The sequence below is a fragment of the Nothoprocta perdicaria genome, unplaced genomic scaffold (assembly GCF_003342845.1).
Source record: "Nothoprocta perdicaria isolate Ctin4 unplaced genomic scaffold, notPer1 scaffold_126, whole genome shotgun sequence".
NCBI classification, from domain to species: Eukaryota; Metazoa; Chordata; class Aves; order Tinamiformes; family Tinamidae; genus Nothoprocta; species Nothoprocta perdicaria.
In genome coordinates, this window is record NW_020454383.1 from 706,077 (window position 1) to 728,274 (window position 22,198).

The following is a 22,198-nucleotide window of genomic DNA, read 5'->3' on the forward strand; positions in this document are numbered from 1 at the left end:
TTCTGCAACAATAACTGTTAAACCAGGCCGCAATTTGAAATCCAGGAAAAGAATCTACTAAAATTAAAACAAAATGCTAGAGATTTTTAAAGACCTAGTACCTGACGATGTATGAAAACGACCGACCCCAGTAGTCGCCAGGTGCCACCCTGCCGGTCTACATGAAGCATGCGAAGTATCTGGAGAAAGCGGATCCCTCTATAAGAAAGGATGACATGAAATAAAAAGGGTAATTGAGATTAATACTGCTCTATCTATACACAATAGACCACATTCAGTTATGTACCACCATATTAGAGCAGGTTGGACCATGCCCTTATTTACAGTTGCATCTTGGACTTGACACATTTCAGTGTAAGTTATCTAAATTGCATTGGAGAATATTTAAATATATGCAGAACAGAGTAGTATAACAATTAGGTGTTTCTGTTTTTAAAGACAAATCTTTTAATATATGCTTTTAAACTTAAGAAACTTTCCCTCTCCCCCTTTTTAATGAACCTGATTCTCAAACACTTCCTTTCCAAGGTAAATTGGTGATTCCATCTTTGCTTTCTCAAAAGTAGAATGTGAATCAGACATGAAATGACTCAAGTCTTTATGTAATTTATAGAAATCATCTAATTAGGAAATAGGTACAATTCTTCATGATTTTAGGTTAACAGCTGAATCAAACTTTGAATACTGTCAATTCAAGAAAAATAATTATCTTTATGGTTCTTCAGCAAAAATTCAAATACATGAAAATATTTCATTCTAGTCACCCTTCTACACTGTATTTTCTATCTTCCTACATTTATCCTATTGTCTTATCATTGAAACCAGACAGCAAAGAGAGGAAAAAAGGTGAATGCTGAATTATATCTGAATCAATCTGAAAATATTTCACTACAATTTTATTTTTTTGTTCCACAGTCCTTTGGTGTTGTCCATCTCACTGAAATTCAGCCTTATTTCAGTTCAAATGAGGTTGCATCCTCCTGGACTATATCAACAGGTAGGAACCCCAACATGATGATATACATCAGTTTTTGGTGCTATGCAGAATGGGAAGGTGTACCGTCTCCCAAAGAATACAAATTTTCTATCATTCAAAAACCAGTTTTTCTGCACTTTCACACTGAGAGACAAATATTTGACCTTTTATTGGAAAGCAGATTCATAACTACAGCATGACAGTTATGCCAGTGACTGGCTCCATCAATACATTCTATATTTCATTGACTGCTGAAACATTTAACTGGAAAACTTTAAGTGGTTATTATAAAATTCATTAATCCTAGATAAAAGATAAATTACAAGTCTACTGGGTATATGAGCACTAAGAAATGACAGATTGCTGATGCAGGAAGTGGGGAGAGTTATATGTAGATGGACCTCTTGATACCTTGGCCTAGTACTTTGTTTTCCTATCTATCTCTGTTGTCTTTAAGATCCCTACTGATATGTTGGATCCACCAAGCGTGATGTGTATGTTACAGGCTGGCAGTTTTATAAGTATAGATAAATGAACAAAAGCTCCAGATACACAGCCTCTGAATATGCACATTATCTCTCTTAAAGAAAAGGAAAGCAATCGGTAGGAAAGAGCATTTTTACTAACTTGGTAAGCTTAATCAGTAAGGACCAAAGACTCTAGAACTATTCTGTGAACCTTAAGTTCTGCTAGGTTTCAGTTTCACTGGTTGCTGCAGAGGTTAAATGTCATTCCTTTATAGCTGATGGGTTTGGAGCTTAACTTAATTCTAGGAAAGAACAACCTTATGTAGATGAATCCATGCTTTACGCCATTTCTGAGGAGTGAAGGTGGGCTGAACAGCATCATTAGAGTATGCTTTAAAAACAACGACAGCAAGGGCAATGATGCAAGACTTGTTCCTCCTTTAATGCCAGAGCAGCCATTCGCATCAGCAGAATACATTCAGAGGAAACCTTATCTTACTTGGACTTACTGATGCAGATGATTTCTCTGTTTCCCCATGGGGGAATAACATCACTGCAGAGAGATGGGTCATTTTTTTCTTGCAGAGAGCATCCCAAATTGTAAGACAGACTTAATACCAGGAAAGGCTATGCTGAGCTCAAAGCACCTGGGCTCATATGCAATCACATAATAGGTCTGTTCATAATTATACTCTTAGATTAAGCAGTCTTTGGAAGTGTTACATTCATCCTCCTCTTGCCTTGTGCAAACTGATAAATTACACCTGTGCTGTATGCATGGATCTTTTTTCTAAGTCACTCAGAGGAGAACATTAATCCTTAGATTGGTTAAAACTTAAATATTTATCTTAAAAACACATGCAGTTAGCTCTCTACAAATCCCCAGTTCAACAGTACTGTACATTCTCATTTCCCAGTAATTTGACTACAGTAGAAATTAAAGATTAATAAAGGCAAGTGTAGCACATCTTGCAAGTTAACTTTGGAGTAGCTGCACTTCCTGTTCTTTTTCTTATCATTCTTTTCCATTATTTATTCAGTTTACTTCCCAAAACAAGCTTGCAGTACTTGGTACAAGCTGAACCAGCACTATAAACATCAAGTAGTTCTGGCTCCCTTCTAGTACGTGTTACTTGTGCCAAACAATCTCAAAAAAGTATAATTACACTTTAAGTAAAGTACTCAAAAAAAGTATTAAGTGGGTTATTACTTCTTAAATAAACCGATGTTCTGTAACACTCTGTTGTCTTAGCAAGAGAGCCATTCAATGTTTTATAAAAGACCTGTTTCTGTAGTTGTTTCCTCTTGGCTTCACCATTCACATGCTTCTCCACATGCCTTGTCTCTGTGCCGTTTCCCAAGTGATGACCAAGCAGTCTTCCACAGTCTAGCACTTCACTAAAACAAGTTTTCCTATATTGAATGTAAATCTCTGTGGCTGTTAGAATTACAATAGTAGAAGAACATACCTGATTGCAGAGGTAGCAAACACTTGCCCATTAGATCCTACGCTGAGAACGATAATTGAGGCTATTACCACAATCAAGTCTATTAAAACAGAAATAGTATTAATGTAAGCTTTCAGTATGGAAACATATGATGAACACAGACTGAGGAATGCACTTTAACAAAGAAACATGAGTTGAAATTTAGCTGAAGTTTGGTGGACAGTAGTAGTTTCACACAAAGCAAACTAGTAAACTGTGACGAGAGCTTCTTCTGCTATGAATTTGATAATGGATGATTGAAAAATACTAACAGAACTGTTGAGACCATAATCAAAAGCAAAGGCATATGTACACCCAAAAATGAATCTATATTTTGGCTGAAAGCTCTTTATTTAAGTTGCAAAGACAAGTTTCAGTAATTCACAGTGCAAAATTGTATTGAAGCTGCAAGGGTAAACTTTCAAAAGTTTAAGGAATTGTCAGAAAAAAAGACTGATTAAAAATCAGGCTTGGTGGTTTTCTTTGTGATAGATTTTTAACTATATGAAAAAAATATATTTCTATACCATGCCAGCATCATACATTGCAAAGGATAGATTATGTTCATAAGACTAGCAGCCACTATTTTTTTTTTCTCTTATTCTAGTTCAGTGAACAGTTCTTTTTCTTCTTTTGCTTCTTTTGCTCTTAGCTATTGAATTGCACTTCAGATTTGTTCTGAAAAGGTATTTTCTCATAGACTTTTTTATGGTACTCTTGTTCAGAGTATATAAGTGCTTTTCAGACAATCACTTTCAAATTCTGACCAGAAAGTAAAGGACACTGTCATAAATGGGGAGCAAATGTATACAGACTGAGGAAAAGCTTTGTATATTTTCAGAGCCCATTTTGAAACAAACAGGACCTTATTCTTCAGAGCACTTAACATTATACAGCACTAAGAAAAAAAAAAAAGAGGTGCCTGCTGACTTCATTTGCAGCTGTGAGAGCTCAGAACTTCTGTAATCTGACTTCAAAGTCTCAGTTTTGACATCCAAAAAATGAGGCACACTTGTGAAAACTGATTAAAACAACTGTCAGAGTTTCCATGCCCTGGACAAGATGCAGGATAGAGTCCAATTCCAGAGGCAATATCAGCTGCTTTCAATGAGTAATTTTTCCCCTCTTCCTTTAAACATGTTCTTGCCTCAGTCACAACCACACAGTTACTGCAACAAACAGTGCAGCACTTCTGAAATCAACAATATCCTTCATTAATTTAATTCAACTTCATTAATAACTTGCATTGATTTCTAGTGTCAGTCTAGCTTTCATTGTAAAAGCAGGATTCCTGTCCAAGGCATAGAACTCAATTCTGTAATTAAAAATTGCACTGCAACAGTTGTACATTGATGAATAATAGAGAGAAAGGTAATTTTATGTTACAGGAAGAGCTTCCATTTTGGAATAATCCAGCTTTTGACCTTCCTGTTTTTTTAGCCTGTACTTTTGTCATGCACACAATTTGAAGACTTCCCCTTGCCAACATGATATGGCATCATAATATAGACTTTCACTCAGCAAACAGTGCAATGGATATCTTTATTAGTTATTGAACATGTATACATCCATTCGGTGTCGATCTCTAAAGGATGAAGTGATTAATACTTTAGAAACTAGTTTCCATCAGGTAGTGGTAATAAATCTACTTTCTGTTGGAACTTCCCAGTTTTCCAAAAGTATGTTCTAGATGGTACAGATGTTTATTTTTCCCCAGCCTTATTCTTCTATCCTCATCTCATTACTCTATCTTTCACTCCAGTTTCTATTTTTCAGGCTTCTCATATAAGCTCCAGTTTACTGGTTCAACCAGTCTTATTTTTCATTACAGTTCTTCATCATATCCTACAGTCTGTACTCTGCTCACTTCCAGTCTCACATAATTTCAGACCCAACTTTCTGTCCCTCAATCTCCTGTTTGTTGGTCAGACCACCCAAACTTCCTTTCCCAGGCCCCAACATCAGCGTCCAGCTTCTTGGTCTTAATTAGACTGTGCATCCCAACCCATTACTGCTACTCTGACACTTCTCCATGGCATATCAGACAGGTAGGTGTCTTCCTGCTTCGTGAGCCTTGGGCAGTTTCAGGAAGAGCAGCAAGAAAACAAACTCAGGTTTTCCACTTCCAGTCCTAGCACACCTACTCAGAGCAATCTGAAATTTGAATTGTTCAGGTTCTGTGCAGATGGAAACTTCGAAGAATTTCACATCTTTCTCTAGAAAGGCTTAAGGGAAAATATTTTAAAAATTTTTCATAGGCTTGGTTGAGGTTGCTCCAGGTCCCCCCTTTTTTTTAAGCACAAGCATACCAACATTTTTCCCCTTCAAATTACCTTTTCCAGAAACAGCTTAAAAATTTACATGAAAAAGCAGACATATGGCACAGAAAATTCCAGGATAATGAGCCATCGATTGTTTAAATAACTATTACAGCTATAAGAATGATTAATTTTTCTTAATGATCTTAATACATTAGTTAGGAAATTTTAAAATTTTAAAAATTAAAATGAATTTCAGTCATTTAAAAAGCAATGTGTACTAATCCTTCCCAACATATTTATATTTGAAATCATGTCTGTGAGGCTTGAAACATGAGGCTTGTTGAGACAAAAAACACACAGCAACTTGCACTATGTGTATATATACTACATATGCAAATGACAAACCTACAAAAAATAAATTTTCCATAGCTTATATTTACTACACATCTTTAAAAATCTAACTCACTAGTCCACTATTCCTACTATTCTAATTTTCCAGAACTGCTGCAAAACCAGCAGTTTCTAAAACTGTTCCAAACAGCTGCCACTTTTATCTGAAAATCAGCTTGCTTATGACATATTAGTTACACACACACTCAGCCTAGCACATAGCAACACCTATAACATAACTTACCAGAGTATTTTTTTCCTCAATCAATTTTTGACTTTTTTTCTACTGTTCTCAGAAAGATTACTTTCTAGTATGCAACTCAAATTTTGATTAGAAACAATCAATTTTCAAGTAAAACGAGTAAAAATATTTTTACTAAGTATTTGCATTTCTATTTTCATTTTCAGCTGCTGTAATATTTAATAGAATGGAAATAGCCCTTAGCTTTGAGATGTGCTCCTCACTACTTGGAAATAGATGACTCCTGGCAAATAAATTTCTGAACTTCAGTTCTCTGGAGTGGTGTAAACACTTCCACCTGCATCCAATACATAAAATGAAATCTTCATTTTAAAGTATTTTATTCTTAGGAGAATTTTAAATGTAAAACCAGTACTGATAGCTTTGGATACACAATCAGATACAGTCATTCTTAACTTTTCCTAACTTCACCAGTCCTCCTTATTTCTCTCCTGTTCATTATTTGAAATGAATAATAACAGAGTAGCAAAGAAAGTCTTACCAATAATTGATATTGGCTTTCTGGCAAAACGTATCCTTCCCTGGAAGCCAACATATTTACTTCTGCAACCTGCAGACCACAATCGGACCAAATATTCAGCACCGAAAAACACAACCAGGACTATTTCCTGTTGGAATTAAAAGGAGAATTATCAGTTTGTTGTTTCAAAGCGTGCAGATTTGCATGCCTAATTTTACTCTTGCAACAAATGAGCTTGTGGAGACAAAAAGCACTCTCAATAAGGACTGTGTCTAATCTGTTCACATTTTATATGCATATGCTGGCCATTATATTAAAGGAAGTTATACTTTGGTCATCAACTTGATTTTTCACAAATAAAAAGCAGTTTAAGTTTCCTATTGTCAGAATGTTCTAGAAAAATGTCATACTCCTCTTCCTTTGCTATTTAGTGACCTTAAAAAATAAAGGTGGCTACAAGCATATTAATGCCTGAAACTGTCAAGTAGATGAAGCATTTTACTATTATGAAACAATTTATAAGTATAGAAAGAGTGTCATGCCAACTTCTGTATATGTAAAAGCATGCATCAAATTAAATTGGCAATCTTTTTAATATACATTATATATAGTATAATATATATATAATAATATTTTAATATTACTTCCCTCTATACTACTGCTGCATTCTACATCAATAGTACATAACAGAGAATCACTGCATGGTTGAGGTTGGAAGAAACCTCTGGAGATCATCTGGTCAATCTTCCCTGCACAAGTAGGATCACCTAGAGCACGTTTCACATGATTGTGGCCAGGCAGGTTTTAAATGTCTCCATAGAAGGAGATTCAACAACAACGCTGCGCAACCCATGCCGGTGCTCTGTTACCTGTTATCACAATGTTTTTCTTCATATTCCAATGGAATTTCCCGTGTTTCAGTTTGTGGCCATTGCCTCTTTTCCTGTTGTTGGCTGCCACTGAAAATAGTCTGGCCTCATCCTCTTGAAATCCTCCCTACAGTTATTTTTATACCTTGATAAGATCCTTTCTCAGTCTTCTCTTCTACAGGTTAAACAAGCTCAACCTCTTCTCACAGAAAAGATGTTCTAGTCCTGTAATCATCTTTGTAGCCTACACTGGACCTGCTCCAGTAGCTCTATGTCTTTCTAGTACTGTGGAGCCCAGCACAGTACTGCTGGTTGTGGAGGCTAGCTTCAAGGACATAGCATGGAATGTCTTGTTGGCACATAAGGAAACTATGAAAGAAAAACAAGAAACTGCAAACGCATGGCTAGCACATGATTAAGAAGCTTACTGCACTATTCTGCGCGTAATCATTTACTCTGTTTGTTGAAATACTGCTGCACTCCGTGTGTTTTTATGTTAGAGTATATAACTTATATCTATACTAAAGAAAGTGTCTTTGGTACATGATACTGGAGTGCATTTCGTCATACACTGCAACAGATGTGATCTCACCAGAGTTGAGTAGAGAGAGAGGATCACCTCCCCCGACCTGCTGGCAATGCTCTTCCTAATGCTACCCAGGATATCATTGGCCTTCTTGGTCACAAGGGCACATTGATGGCTGATGGTTAACTTCTTGTCCACCAGCACTCCCTCTGCAGAGCTGCTTTTCAGCAGGTCACCCCCCAACCTGTACTGGTGCATGGCTTTCTTCCTGCTGAGGCACTTGCCTTTGCTGAACTTCATGAGGTTCCTCTCTGCCCAATTCTTCAGGTTGCCCAGGTCTCTCTGAACACGCAGCACAGCCCTCTGCTGTATCAGCTGTATCAGACACCAGCTTTGTACCACCAGCAAACCTGTTGAGTGCATACTCTGTCCTTTCTTCTAGGTCATTGATGAATAAGTGGAACAAGACTGGATCCAGTACTGACCCCTGGTGGAAATCTCTAGCTACGGGCCTCCAACCAGACTTCAAGGTTGATCACAACTGTCTGCACTCTACCATACAGCCAGTTTTTAATCCACCTCACTGCACACTCATCTAACCTGTATTTCTTTCTGTACACTTTGGAGATACTTCTAAGAAACCAAATTAGTTGAGGACTGCAACATGAACAGATTTGATGAGATCTTTGCTCCTTCCTTCTTTTTCCTTTGCCATTGCAATATACTAGCATAACTAAAATACAAACTCTAGGATTGGTTCCAACCCAAACTGTATCCAGTAATTCAAAGTCACCAAACACCTACCATATAAATGAAAGCTTTGGAAAATATTTGTATTTTAACTTAAACATACTTGTGTTCTGCACCTGGGGATTTCTAAAGCACCCAAACAGAGAACACTTAAATCACAATTTTCACAGAAAAACAATAACACTTCTTTAGAACTGATGGCTATGAATGGTTGAAATGAGACCAAACCATTTCAAAGCAAAAACACAGTGGGGTTTAAAAAAATACAAATAAATATTTTTTTTTTTAAAAAAAGAACACTCTAAATACACAAACCTCTCTCAATTTTGATTTTTAAGTTAATGTTTCTGTATTCACTTCCACCTCCCTGTTTTACCTGGAATGAGAAGCAAGGAAATATGCACAATCTTTCCTCTGTTCTCATGGTATTTTCAGTCTCACTAAAGCCACGGATTAGTAGAAAGCGAAGAAATTTTAGAATACAATTTGAAGGTAGAAGCTCAATAGACACAATAAATGAGCTCACAGTTTATTGAAACTTGGATTCATCACACTTATATGTCTGTCTATAACTGCCACAAGAAATATTTCTTCAAAGTTTGTGCTGTCTGCAAACAAAATACCCAGTCCTTCAAACATATTTCAAGAATGTTTGAAATATAAAACAATTCTTGCATTTCAGAGATTTTGTAAATCTCTAAATTATTTGCATTTTTAGCAGATTTCTGGTGTTGGTGAAATTTAGTTAGTGAAACATCCATTATTAAGGATCATTTATTTCTATCAGAGGAAGCGGAACATCATATCTCTGTGGACTAAAGACTGGAAGACTAAATTGATGAGCACTCCTCTGTGATTATGCAGAAAGATAGTACCAGATCATGAACTAGAAGAAGATTTCTAAACCAAGCCATCCCATGGCCTCACCTGTAAACTATAGTGGATGCCCCTACTGAGCTCATCCTCAGAAATATATTTGCTCAGAATCTTAAAGGAAGAAACAAATTAGAAAGTGTAATTTATATGATTTTCTTGACAATACTCATACCATACATCTTGAAAAAGGGAAGATTTCCATAACAATTTGTATGAAAATAGAATTGATATCCAACTGTATCAAAAGCATGGTTTCCCTACTCAGTGGCCCATCTTAAGTCTTAACTTAGTATTCCATCTAAAAAGCAGCACTAACATCAGTTGAAAATTTATTTCCATAGAACAGTAGACAATTATTTTCATAGAACTGCTGGGTAAGTTAGGTGAAAAAAAAATCTGCAGAAAGGAAGCAAGATAAGTAGTAAGTAAGCAAAATACATCCTAGAGTTGGTGTATTCCTTATATACTGAGGACACTTTTAAAAAACGGAATTAATGCTATTTTTTGTCCTGAGTGTATTTTATTCTCAAGGCAAATTGCAAAATCTGTTATTTTATTTTAACTACCAACAAGAAAACCTCTTGGTTACATACAGGAAACCCCCACAATCCACCAAAAGGCAAAATAAATTGTCAGGGAGGAGAAAGGAGGAACTTCTTCCATAAATTTAATGTTCATTACTGATCTTAGTTCATTTTGTCCTGGACAGATGTCCACATTACCAAAACCACAGCAATTAACACATTTGTTGGCAAATGTGTTGCCAGTCAGTCCAAAGACCAAAGGAACCTGAAAACTGGACAACCATCATAGCTCTACAGGTGGTCCACCCATGAACTCCAAAAAGCAAGATTATGAAAGCTTATATTGCTGTTGTATATACTTTTATTGTAAGACAGAAAACATGCATTTCCAGGGCTGTCAAGACTGATCAGAGTTCATCTCACTAAATCATCTCACTAAATTCTCTGTAAAATTTTAAATGCTAAGAATACATGTACTTCAGCATCCTAATCAGCCTTTCATTTTTCTTCTGCTAAAGAAAAAATAATATATTAAAAAAAACACAGCCACCAGCAACAACCACCTTATGGTATTGGAAACAATACCACTGCTGTGGTAACAAAAGATGCTGAGGAGTTAGGAACATCACAAAACATGAATTTGAAACAAAACTGCATGTTAATTGCTATGCCATTATGCTTTACTTCAACTGTTGACATTCATCTGTAAACCTGCGATCCTTCTCTGGCTTTCTGAATTTTTTCAGATCTCTTGCCTTTCAAATAGAGATATATATAGGGATCCTGCTGAAGGAAGAAACGTGACATAGAATCAGAGAATGCCCAAGGTTGGAAGGGACCTCAGAGGTCATCGAGTCCAACCCCCCTGCACACGCAGGGTCACCTAGAGCATGGAAGAGTCTCAGTGGATTCCATAAAGCTGAAAAGATATTTGGCATAAACAGAAAAACAGGCATGAAATCTAGTGTAAAGTCAAAACCAAAAATAATTAGTAGGAATAAATCTTTATCTCCATAATATAAAAGCAAAATGGGGCTTGATCAAAGTATAGCTAAGAAATAACTTTGGCTGCTCTGTCTAGCACTCAGCTTTGAATGTGCAGCCTCCCTAGAAGGAAAACAAAACAAAACAAAACAAAACAAAACAAATGTACCACACATACACCTATAAATTTTTTTGACCATTCACCATCCAGGTGAAAGGAAGTCTTTAAGTTTGTTGCCTTTTTTTTTTAAATACAGTCTGTCCATTGTACAAGACTCTATTTTGTCACACAAAATAAATCAAAAACATACATAATCATGTTTACACTACTCAACTCTTTTATATCTATTTCATATAAAAAAATGAAGAACAAAATAAGTTAAAAGGGAAATAGATATGCAAATGTCTTCTATTTCATATAAAACCTTTATTATCATATATTTTATCTATTTCATATAAAAAAATCTATTTCATATAAAAAATGAAGAACAAAATAAGTTAAAAGGGAAATAGATATGCAAATGTCTTCTATCACTATCTAGTTCAATAATATATTTTCAAATAAGATTTTTTTTTGTGGAAAAGCTGTCAACTTTTTACATGCATCATCAAACAGCAAAATGCTCATATTAACATAAAATAAACACTGTATACATAAATATGTGAAAGTGAAATATATAGCCTGGAATTCACAACATGTTCCAGCAGAGTTATGGGTAACTGCATGGGGGAAGCTGGAGAAGGGAAGGAGTTCGGCTGAAGCAATTTAAGTGCACACATGAAAAAGACGAGTATTTTCTCAGCTGCAGCTGTGTTTTAGGTGGAGAGTACACACAAGGCTCTCTTCACTTTTTTTTTTATTGGAATATTTAGGTGCTCGGGTAAAAGGAGGAAGTGGGATGGCTAAATGAATAGTGTGTGCTCATGAAGATTCAATCAGGGAATGTCAGCTCAAAACAATGAAGCTTTAGAAGCAGGCATAAAGGTTTAATAGTCCAAATGTTTGCACATGTGTGCTTATGTCCAGAATTTAATCTGATAACCCGTCTTCAAGGTTTTTTCAGTCCTTAGAGTTGAAAATGTCAATTTAGCAACCTGATTAGCTTAATAGCTACTCAAAGGTTATAAAAACCTATGATACTGAAAATATTTTCTAGTATCAAATTTGCTCTAATAAAGATGACAAGTATTGTATATGAAAAAATATTATCCTACACATGAAAAAGATGCAACTGCTGAGTGTCTCATAGCATCATGAGTTTATTCAGGTTTCTCTCAATCAAAAAACAATGTACTCAGTGTTTCAAAGTCTGTTTTTTGTATATAAATGATGTTATTTAACATTTCTTGAGAAATAGTTTGCATGTACACCTGACGCATATGTTGAATTTTCTGACTTTATATCAGAAGTATCTTTGTCTTGCAATTTGCCAAATCTTGCTACTTCTGTAGAGGATGAAGTTGTATAATGATGAGGAAAGTGTGGTACACTATTCAAATTATTTTTGACAACTACAATTCAAATGATATGGGCAAGTTAGAGGAAGGTGCCTTTTTTTAAAGGCAGATTTTTTTTTTCTGCATTGTTTTTAAATGAGACTTTTCAGAATTGCTTAGGTTAAAAAAATAATACTTAGACAAACAAGTAATCAAACAATGAATTAATTGATGGACTTTAGTGCTTGAAGGTATTTATTTGAGATTCACCAATAAGAATCAAGTTGCTCATCAGCATATCATGAAGCCTGAGCTGAACAGCCCACCTCCAGTAGGGAGGGAAGATTCAGCTTTACAATTGCAATAGGACCTATCCAAAGTGCATATCCATTTTTGGATGATAAATAATCACATACGTGTTTCTTAACCATTTGATTTGTGAGTATGTTAGAATTAGAAAAATCCTATGAGTAACTGTTCACCTTACTTTCATATAAGAAATATTTCCCAAGTCTACCGGGCCACATCCTGAAAACCACTGTTGACTCTCTGTTATTCATTCTTAGCTATACTTATTTCACAATAATTTCTATTCAGACAGTTGCAAAGTATACAGCAATCAGCCAATACAACATGCTTTGTACTGTATTACATCAATCTACAAGATAACATAAGCCATGAGAATAGTTGTATCATAATTCACACTGAAAAGCCAGATAGTTGAATTTTATTTCAGAAAAAAAAAAATGTGGCAATTCAGCAGACCACTTAATACAGAATTCCATTGTATGGACTGTCTTGAAAAACTTGCACTCCCAATTTTTAACATGTTTAATTCATGAAGCAATTATTCCAGGTCTATTTTTAAAAAATCATTTAAAAATATAATATTCCTGGTCTATTTTCTAATCTTTCTATACACCACCATGAAGCTCAGAAACAGACAAGGATGGTCCTTTAATTTTTCCTTCCTCTCAGGTTTACAGAGGAAAGCTAGCAAGGAAAAAATAAAGCAGTCAAATAGTTGCTTTTACTCACCTATATTCTACACTAACAATATCTGACTGTTCCATAATATTAAGAAAATGGTATTTTTTTCTCTTGAGACCAGTTTACCTGTTAGTTCTTTAAGAGATTGGATACCTCATTAATGCCCACTGCTACACAAGTAAAGTAAACTACAGAAATAGCACAAAATCCCACTAAATATAGTATGGCATAATCATATTCTGCATGACATATACAAGAATTCCATGATCATCTGTCAGAAATAAATTACCTTGCTAACAACAGCTGAGAACTTGTACCATATAATCAACGTCCCACCTTTATTAATCAAACATAGTGGAAGCCAAAAGTGCTAAAGTTAAAGGACAGATTTAGCATAAAAGCAGAATACTGGTAAAAATTCCAAAATATTTACTTTCTAAAGCCAATTCCTTAGATGGAGTTTAGGGAAAGCCTTCAACTCTGTAAGAACACATGCCGCTCACAATTAATTGGAGAAAAGAATAAAGGGTACATGTCATGCCCAGCCTTTTTTCTACTCCTCTGGCAGATACAAAATGAACCCAGCATTCTAGGATAGGAATGAATAGCTTAAGGAAGAGAGGAACAAGAGCATAGCCAAAAAATAATGGAACAGTTGAACTCCTCCTCTACGGGCACTCCTCCTCTACTTGGAAAATTGAGTTGCACTCCCGCTCCAAGCTTTTGTTTAAAACCAAAGCCAAGCAATGAGTTCAGGAAAGCTGGAACAATGCGAAGCATCTGCGACCCAGAACTCTCTCATGATATCTTCCCTTTAGGTCTCAACTTCTAAACACCACCACAGCATAGAGCCTCTCCCCTGATCTGGGAAGTCCTAATTTTAAACCTGAGTCCTTGCTCCGGTAGAATTTGAAAATGGAGGAGTGTTAATGAAAGCTATTGCAATCACTACATGAGTATTTTTGGCAACAGAGCAGTGAGAGAGGGCAATACAATGTGGTTTACAGTAGAGGTAAATGTACTGTACTTTAAATGTACTGTACTAAAAAAACAGAAACAAAAACAAAACCCAACAACAATAACAAAAAAAAAAAAAAAAAAAAAAAAAAGGACTCCAGGAGCTAGACCTACTGGATCCTACTCTATCCTGTGTGATCCTAGTAGGACACAGAAGGTGATCCTAGCTAGCACTTTGAACTTGCTTTAATATTATGGCTGTGCTGAGAAAGATGGACAACACACATCCCTGAAGGTCTTATCACAGAAGCTACAGATAGGTAGGAAAAAAAAACAAAAGGGAAAGGTACTGGAATCTGGTGAGGGCAACTCCCCCCTGTCACACACGCAAACCCACCATCACCATCACCAACAAAAAAAATCTCACACCATTACACACCACTCAGAAGACTTCCATCCTTTTTTAGTAGATATGCAGAAAACATTCCTTTATTCCATTGAATACTGATCACTATTGGAGCTAAAATAGTCACCGTGATGTTTTTTTTAATCCCATCCAGTGTATTGGTTCCTATACAGTTTTACCATTACTGCTTAGCCAGAAGACATCAATGATTTCAGATGTTGATTGCCCACTGGAAGTACTGAAAGTACCAGAAGATAAATGACAGTATTTCCTATCCCTACTTTATTCCAGTTGTAGTGACTGCAGTATTAAACACATCAGCATCCTTTATAGCACAAGTAGTCTATTTCCTTAAAGTAAAGAATACACTTCGCATCCTTGATTTTAAAAAGTAATTAGCACTGTGACATGAAAACTAAAAAAAGTTCCCTTCATCTATAGTTATTTCTATAAATGATAAATGTAAATAATAAATGATAAATGTAAATGATATTATTTTTATTGTACAAAAAGGTACAATAAATTTGAACTTTTTTATTGTTTTTAAACATAGTAGTTAACATTTACTAATTCACCTACTCTCATGAGCTAAGAAACCATCCTTTTGCAAGATTATTTACAATAAAAATAAAATCTGCCTCTTGTAAATTACTATAGTGACCTCCACTGGTAGAAAAATATATGACCTCCAATAGAGAAAGCACACAACATATTAACCCTCACATGAAGAACTACACCTTACTCAGTTTATAGCTTGTTTTTTTGATGCTATATCCTTAAAAAGCTTTACTATTTATAAATCAAAAGGAGCACACGAACTACTAAAACATTAAAAAAATTAGAGTCTGCTTTCTTGGCAGCAGTGTCTATATGTTTTTATTTTTTAAAAAACTTTATCAATTTTTTCAGTAGAATCATCTTATAGTACAATAAAGTAATATCTATATAAGGAAATCTATATGAGAAAAGTTTGGGACATAATGGAAGTAAAGCAATGAAGAAAGCTTAAAGGAAAAAAAAAAAAAGATGAAGATATTCCAGGTATTTTTCCATGTATCTTCCCTGACTCTCTTTTTTTAAAGAAAAATAATTTGCATGAGTAATTCAATTGTAAGTACGCCTACTCTTTAAATCTTAATCACTGAACTACTATGATCTCCAGCAGAATGGTAAATTCTGATTCTGCAACACCTAGTACACCAAATCAGCACCAAAGGAGAGTCACTACATGTCACCTACTAGGAGGTGACATCTGGGTGGAAGTTTGTTACAGACCACCTGATCAGGGTGAGAAAACAGGTCTTCCTAGCACCTGTTTGGAAAGGCAGCACTGTGAAATGTCAACAATCCAAGTGACATTAGCACTTTCCTGAGTAAAATGGGTGCAGCAGTTTTAACTTTCTACAGGTAAAAGAAAGAGAAGGTGTCCAAACAGGAATCTAACCATTTAGCTACTAAACAAGCATTGAACCTCACAGCTACAAGAAAAAAAACTTTCCAGTTTTAAAACTTCGGCTTTAAAAGCTTTCCAGCTTTCAGCTGCTGTAATTTAAGTGGATTTATTTCAGAACAAAAACTGAAACATAGAATGAGGATACATCCATTCTAGGTAAGTGAAACTTCAGTAACTATCAGTACAGTAAACTTTGTGCTGGCCATTTATAGGAAGGAAGCTGAGGAAAAGCAGAGAGTGAAAATAAACTCAGAAGGTTAACCTGTATGGTAGATCTGTAAAAGATGATGACCAAGAAATTGTTTCAGCAATGCAGCTGACCACATATGATTCATTTGTTTGATGATGACAGCTTAAAAACAGCTGGCAATTTTATGCAGGCATGATGTGAGCTACACATCGTCTAGGTGTTTTTTTATTCTACAATAACGTGTCTGCGCAAGCAGCTAAATATTGAATCTTTGTCAGCACCGCTACTTCTGGTGGTGGTTAAACTGAACTATAATTACTCTACATCCTATGAAAAGGAAGCCAGAGAAGAATGCTGAAAATATTACACTTTTTGACATTGAACATGGTCAAAAGACCAGCTAACATTTGCTACAGAATTAAGTAATCAGAACTTAACAAAACAAAAATAACTCAGGTAACCTCATGATACCTTAATCAATTGTACACCAACCTATGTGTATCCCAGTGGAATCTAAGCCACATGAAAACCACATTTTGGAAAATCAATATCTATTACAACAGAAGCCACCTCTTAGCAAATAATTAAAAACAAAAAAAGACTTCTGAGATTAACTTAAAATCAGAGAATTTGAATGGCTAGAAAACCAGATGATGTGAAGAACTGTCATACAGTTTTTTATTCTATTTCTATCAAATTTACTTTATTTCCATTCTTAACTTTCTGGAGGAGAAAGAGGACCATGGGAAAACTTTCTCTAAGATCCACATGCAAGTTATTTCTCACCTGCTTCAAAAATAACACTTTGTATAATAACAAAGTAAATAACACTTTGTAAATTTGTGTTATTTGTAAATAACACTTTGCAACCATTTAAAGATGGTTGCTAGATGTGAATTCACATTTTTAAAAGACTTAGCTCAGGAATAGTAACAGGGTTCACGTACATCTCAATTGTAAATTAATCACTCAGACCAACAAGAGAAGGGGAGATCCCTGGTCACTGCAAAAAAATGAATAAGCAGCCTATGTCTAACTCCAAGTAGGCTTTTCTTTTTAATGTTGCAATACTTGTTTAAATGACTAGTTCAGACTGTAACTGCAAGAAAAAGGATCTAAGATAAGGAAGAAAATGGCTTTATCCTTCTGCAAAATACCAAATACACAACTTCGTATGCTCAAGAAGGACCTGAGAGACTGGAAGCTCACCAACAGCAGCAAAAGCTAAAAGTACAGAAGTGTCATAAGAACTATTCTTTCCTGAGTTCCATACTGATAGATTAGTCTACCAGTCATTACTTACTCCTGGGATTCATATAATTGTGAAGAACGTATTTCTTGGCCCATTATCACCATAAGGCTTAGAAAAGTTATGATGTAGAAATGTATTGCTGCCCATGGAATAGTCTGTTCCGTTTTGCCTGAGACTGATGAACACCCCACACCCCTTGTAAGAGTTGCTGGGCAGAGTTTCATACCTTATGAAAAACAAGTCTATAAAACATGTTAGTTTATTGAGTATCGTCTTAGTTTACATATGGAAAATAATCATCCCTATTAAACGATTACTTTCCCTTAACTAAAGTGAGGTAGCATTTTAATTTTTCTTTGTGGTATACCTGCTTTAGGACCTTAAGATACTTCCCTTCTTTATATAAAGCAATTTAAATTTAGTCAAACCAATGAGAATCACAAGAAAATTTAACTTACCATCCAGAAAAGGGTCCCCGTGGCAAATTCTGAATAATGCTCTATAGTAGACAGTACACTGAATATTAAACAAATCAGCACCAAGAGAAATCTGTGAAAAGAATAAATTATTTAGTGACATTTTCAGTTGATCTGCAAGTCTAAATCTAGTGTTGCTTCTCTCATTTGTATGTTTTTATCACAACTACTTTAAATCATTTTGTTCTCATTCAAGCAGAGCATTCTATAAATGCCACAGTTTTGCATTCAATGACTTAAGAAATAAGGAGTAAAATGATAGAAAGGCTGGATGCCACTAAATCCTTCACATACATAGGCTAAGCACATTCATCGGGTAGGTATTGACTGTTTAGTGGCTCTGAAAAGGGTTTAGAGGACATAATGTATGGGTAAACAGGAGCCAGTAGTTTTGCTGGCAGGGACAGAGCATGACAGTATCCTGAGCTGTATCAACAGCTATGGACAGAAGCTAACACCAGCCACCTAGTAGTTACAAGGACATCACTGAAAAGGTTGACCCAAGTCGTCTCCAGAGGCTACTGATGCTGCGGGAGATACTTTAGTTCTGCGTCAGGAAGGAGGACACACAGATGCGCAGGAAGGAGCAGAGCTGCTTATGGGTTTTCTCCTCTCTTTGTCTCAACACTCTCCCATGCAGGACAGGACAGGGCAGGGCAGGAGAGGGCAGTGGGTCCTGGCTTTTCCTGGAGGGCCTGCGGAGACTGCGGTGCTCCCAGGCAGGGCAGGCCCCTGTGTATGTCACCGTGCTGTGGGGCCAGCCTGGCCACGCGGCGCTGGGCAGCAGCGGGAGGGACGGGGAGCCCCATCCCGGGCAGCAGCGGGGGAGCAGAGCTGGAGATGGGCGCGTGGGGACACCAGGCAGCCGAGGGACACGTCGCTCTGCTCCCATCGCCCGGCTCTGTGGCCAGCACACCCCGAGGGAACACACTGGGGGCTCGTGCAGCCCTCGGGCACCCACCCACCCTGGTAGCCCTGGACCCCCCTCCCGCCCCGCAAGGGCCCCCACGGGCAGCAGGGAGCTGCAGGTGCTGGCAGTGCAGCTGCAGGACACAGCACTCGCGCTGCAGCCTGCCCTCGTGGGACGCAAAGAGCACAGACAACACGAGTTTGCAGCATTGCACTTTTATTGCATGCAGGGGCAGCTCGCAAGTGGCGGCCGCTCCCTCCTGGAGCATCCAGTCTGGAGCTTTGGCAGATGCTCCATGTTTTGCGGGAGCCAGACCACTCCGAGGGAGGGAACGCAGTGAATCCATCTCTGCAGCAGCCACCTCTCACTCCACAGTCACCCCTATGTCCCTGGAGCTGCACTTTTCCTTCCCACAAATTCCCTGTTGCCAGGCAGCCGCTGCAGCCTCTTCCCATGCAGGCCGCAGAGCGAGATAACATTGTCCATGGGGCCATTCTCTTCACAGGAAGCCTCCTGGGATTTCTCCCACGCAGCAACCTGACTTCCCGCGCGGGCGACTCTCGTCGCATGTCTCTCGTCGCACAGTGTCCGATGAAGACGCTCCTCTTGTTGGTGCTCAGAAAGCCGTTACCTTGCATACACCGAAGACCTACTGTGGAGATGCGTTACATTGGATTGACTTGTGCTGGGAGTAGCGTGATTCCGGGCAGCGGGCTGGAGCTCCCGCATGGCCAGGCCCGGCACTGGGTTCCCTTGGAGGAAATTGCAGAGGCAGGAGCTGCTCCTCTGCTCCCTGCCCCCTCCAATCCCATCCTCCTCTCCCCACTACACCTGGTCCTGGGTGCTGGGCCTCTCCTGTGCTTGGGCCTGAGACAGGCGAGGGAAGGCAGCGAGCTCTGCCTTTTATCCTGTCGCGGCCGTGATGTCATTGTGACAGTGCTGTGACAATTGTGACATCAGGCCCTGGCAGTGTTGTGGATGCGTTGCCAGGGCCCCCCGGAAACTAGTGTCAACACTGAATAACCGACTCATAATGGTTGGAATGGTTCAAGATCCTCAGTTCCAACCGTAACGCCTTCAACACCATCCTGCTAAACCATGTCCTAAGTGCTTTCTCTGCACATCTATGAAAAACCACCAGCAACAGTGACTCGACCACTTCCCTGGGCAGCTGGTCCCAATGCTTCACCACTCCTTCCATGTCCAGATTTGTGCTAATACCTAACCAGAACCTCCCCAGCCCAGCTTCAGGCCATTCCTCCTTGTCCTGGCCGTAGTCATTCTAGAGAAGAGATCGATCCTGCTTCCTCCCTTGCGTCACTGCTCCCTCCTTTCAGGTAGCCATAGAGCGTGCTAAGTTCAACCCTGAGTCTCCTGCAGACTAAATAACCCAGCTCCATGAGCCGCTCCTCACAGGCTCTGGGCTCCAGCCCCTGTACCAGCTTCGTTGCCCTCCTTTGGACACACTCCACCACCTGCATGTCCTTCTTGTAGTGAGGGGCCCAAAACGGGACTCAGGTTTCGAGGTGCGACCTCCTCAGACAGATAATTTATCAGATGGTCTGCTTAAATAAAGAATTAAAACTTAAGCTAGACATACGTTTGTGGAGATTCAAAGAGTCCAGCTCTTGAGATACGCTTCCATCCTGGCCTTTTTCCATAAGGTCACCAGTGTGGCTGTAGTGCGCAGCCCCGTAACGCGGCCTGTCTCTATTTACAAACTTTTTGTTTTGATTTAAGGGGCTTGCACAAAAAGATAAAATGGGAAAATTTGCCCTTTCTATCCTGAAATAATTTCAGGATTTCATTCTGGAATAATATCCTGTAACGTGCATGGGCACAGAAGTGAAATGCCATACACAGTGGCTGAGGTTAAAACCACTCTTCCATTTCTTGCTTTGCATCCCAGCACGAAGCAGTTAAGGGGCATCATTACTGTATGAAATCTTTTAACAACTCCTCAACTTTATTCTTTGCCTGCTGCAGGTAACACAATATATTGCTGTGGTGACAATCTGTAACTTGGCTTTTGTAATGTAGTACGTGCCAAGCTATAGCGTAGAGGAATAAACAGTTGTGATCTCGCCCTTATCCATGGGTTTACAGGAGGGAAAGAAGTCAGTTCTTATCTTTAAATGCCCTCATCTTTATTAATGCTCTGGGATGCTGCAGCCTACACGGAGGGGACGACCGTGAGGAGCATTTTCCGAGCCTGTGGTGGCTTGCGTCGGGCTCTAGGAGAAACAGGAATTTGTTTCCAGGTCCATATGACATCCTCATCCTCATTCCCTGGGAATGGTCCTCGTGCTGAAACAGTTGGGTTACTGTTGGTTATAACTTTTGGCAAGTGCAAGGAGAAGCACTCTGGTGCCTTGATAGTTCCCAAGTAGACACTGTTATAAACTGATAAATTCTCCGAGCCAATTAATGTATGAGTATTGTTTATTGTAAATAGCAAGCAAGCAGCGCTGGGTGGCCAGGGAGTCTCGGCTCCACCAGCGACACATGCTGTAGTACGGGAGGGTGCTTCTTTTATACACTGGCGCCCAGAAGTCTCCCCCAGTTTCGGTTCTTCTCTCTGGTATGTTGCACTACTTCTGTACATGCTCTCTCCTTGTTGGTAGGGGTCCCTGAGGCCTCCTGGTGGTCTTTGATGAAGGCTGCTCTTCTTCCTCCGGACTCTGCGCATGCTTCAATGTCCTGCGGTTTTGGCCTTGTGCTGATCCTGTGTTCTTGTGGTATCTGGCACTCATAGCTTATAAGACTTGCGATAAGCCTGTTCTTTTACAGTTTGTTCTGTGAATTACAACACGTTAATCACATGTGAATGTGCTCGTCTGTGAAACATTAGCTAAGAGAGGAAGTCCATTAAAATCAGTTTTTTATTTATGTAGTTGCGTTTATCTGAAAGCGTAGTCAGTCCCATTGTGGTCAATTGAGGGGAAAAAAAAAGGCTTTCGTAACCAGTGAGATTTTACAGACTATAATGCCAGTTTTAAAGATTCTGATACTGATCTTCCAGTTTAAACCGGAAAATTTTGCTCTAACATGTGTGCTGGCATGGCATCATTTCAAATTCACATTCTGCTCAGTGCCCTTTGTGGCGCTGGCCTCTCTCGGACAGCAGCTGATCCCTCCTTCCAGGCTTTGCAGTGAGAAAATAAAGGAGATGATGGAAAAACCCATAAGCTCGTCTTGTCCTTCCTGCTTTCTGGAGCCTCTGGAGATTGCTTAGGGATGCCATGGGGCTTCATCATCCCAGAGCTAAGGGGCCCCCTTATAAAGGCCTTGATGG

General features: G+C 38.3%; 1 protein-coding gene across 1 annotated transcript in view; it reads right to left on the reverse strand.

Moving 5' to 3' along the window:
- Positions 1 to 22,198, reverse strand: part of LOC112942350 (potassium voltage-gated channel subfamily KQT member 1-like) — a 468,427-nt gene that overhangs the window by 429,736 nt on the left and 16,493 nt on the right. Inside the window, exons 2-5 of the mRNA XM_026033255.1 lie at positions 17,976 to 18,066; positions 6,325 to 6,451; positions 2,913 to 2,991; positions 102 to 198 (exon numbers count right to left, since the gene is read on the reverse strand). Of these exons, the coding sequence (XP_025889040.1) occupies positions 102 to 198; positions 2,913 to 2,991; positions 6,325 to 6,451; positions 17,976 to 18,066 (394 nt within the window). The remainder of the gene's footprint in view (positions 1 to 101; positions 199 to 2,912; positions 2,992 to 6,324; positions 6,452 to 17,975; positions 18,067 to 22,198) is intronic.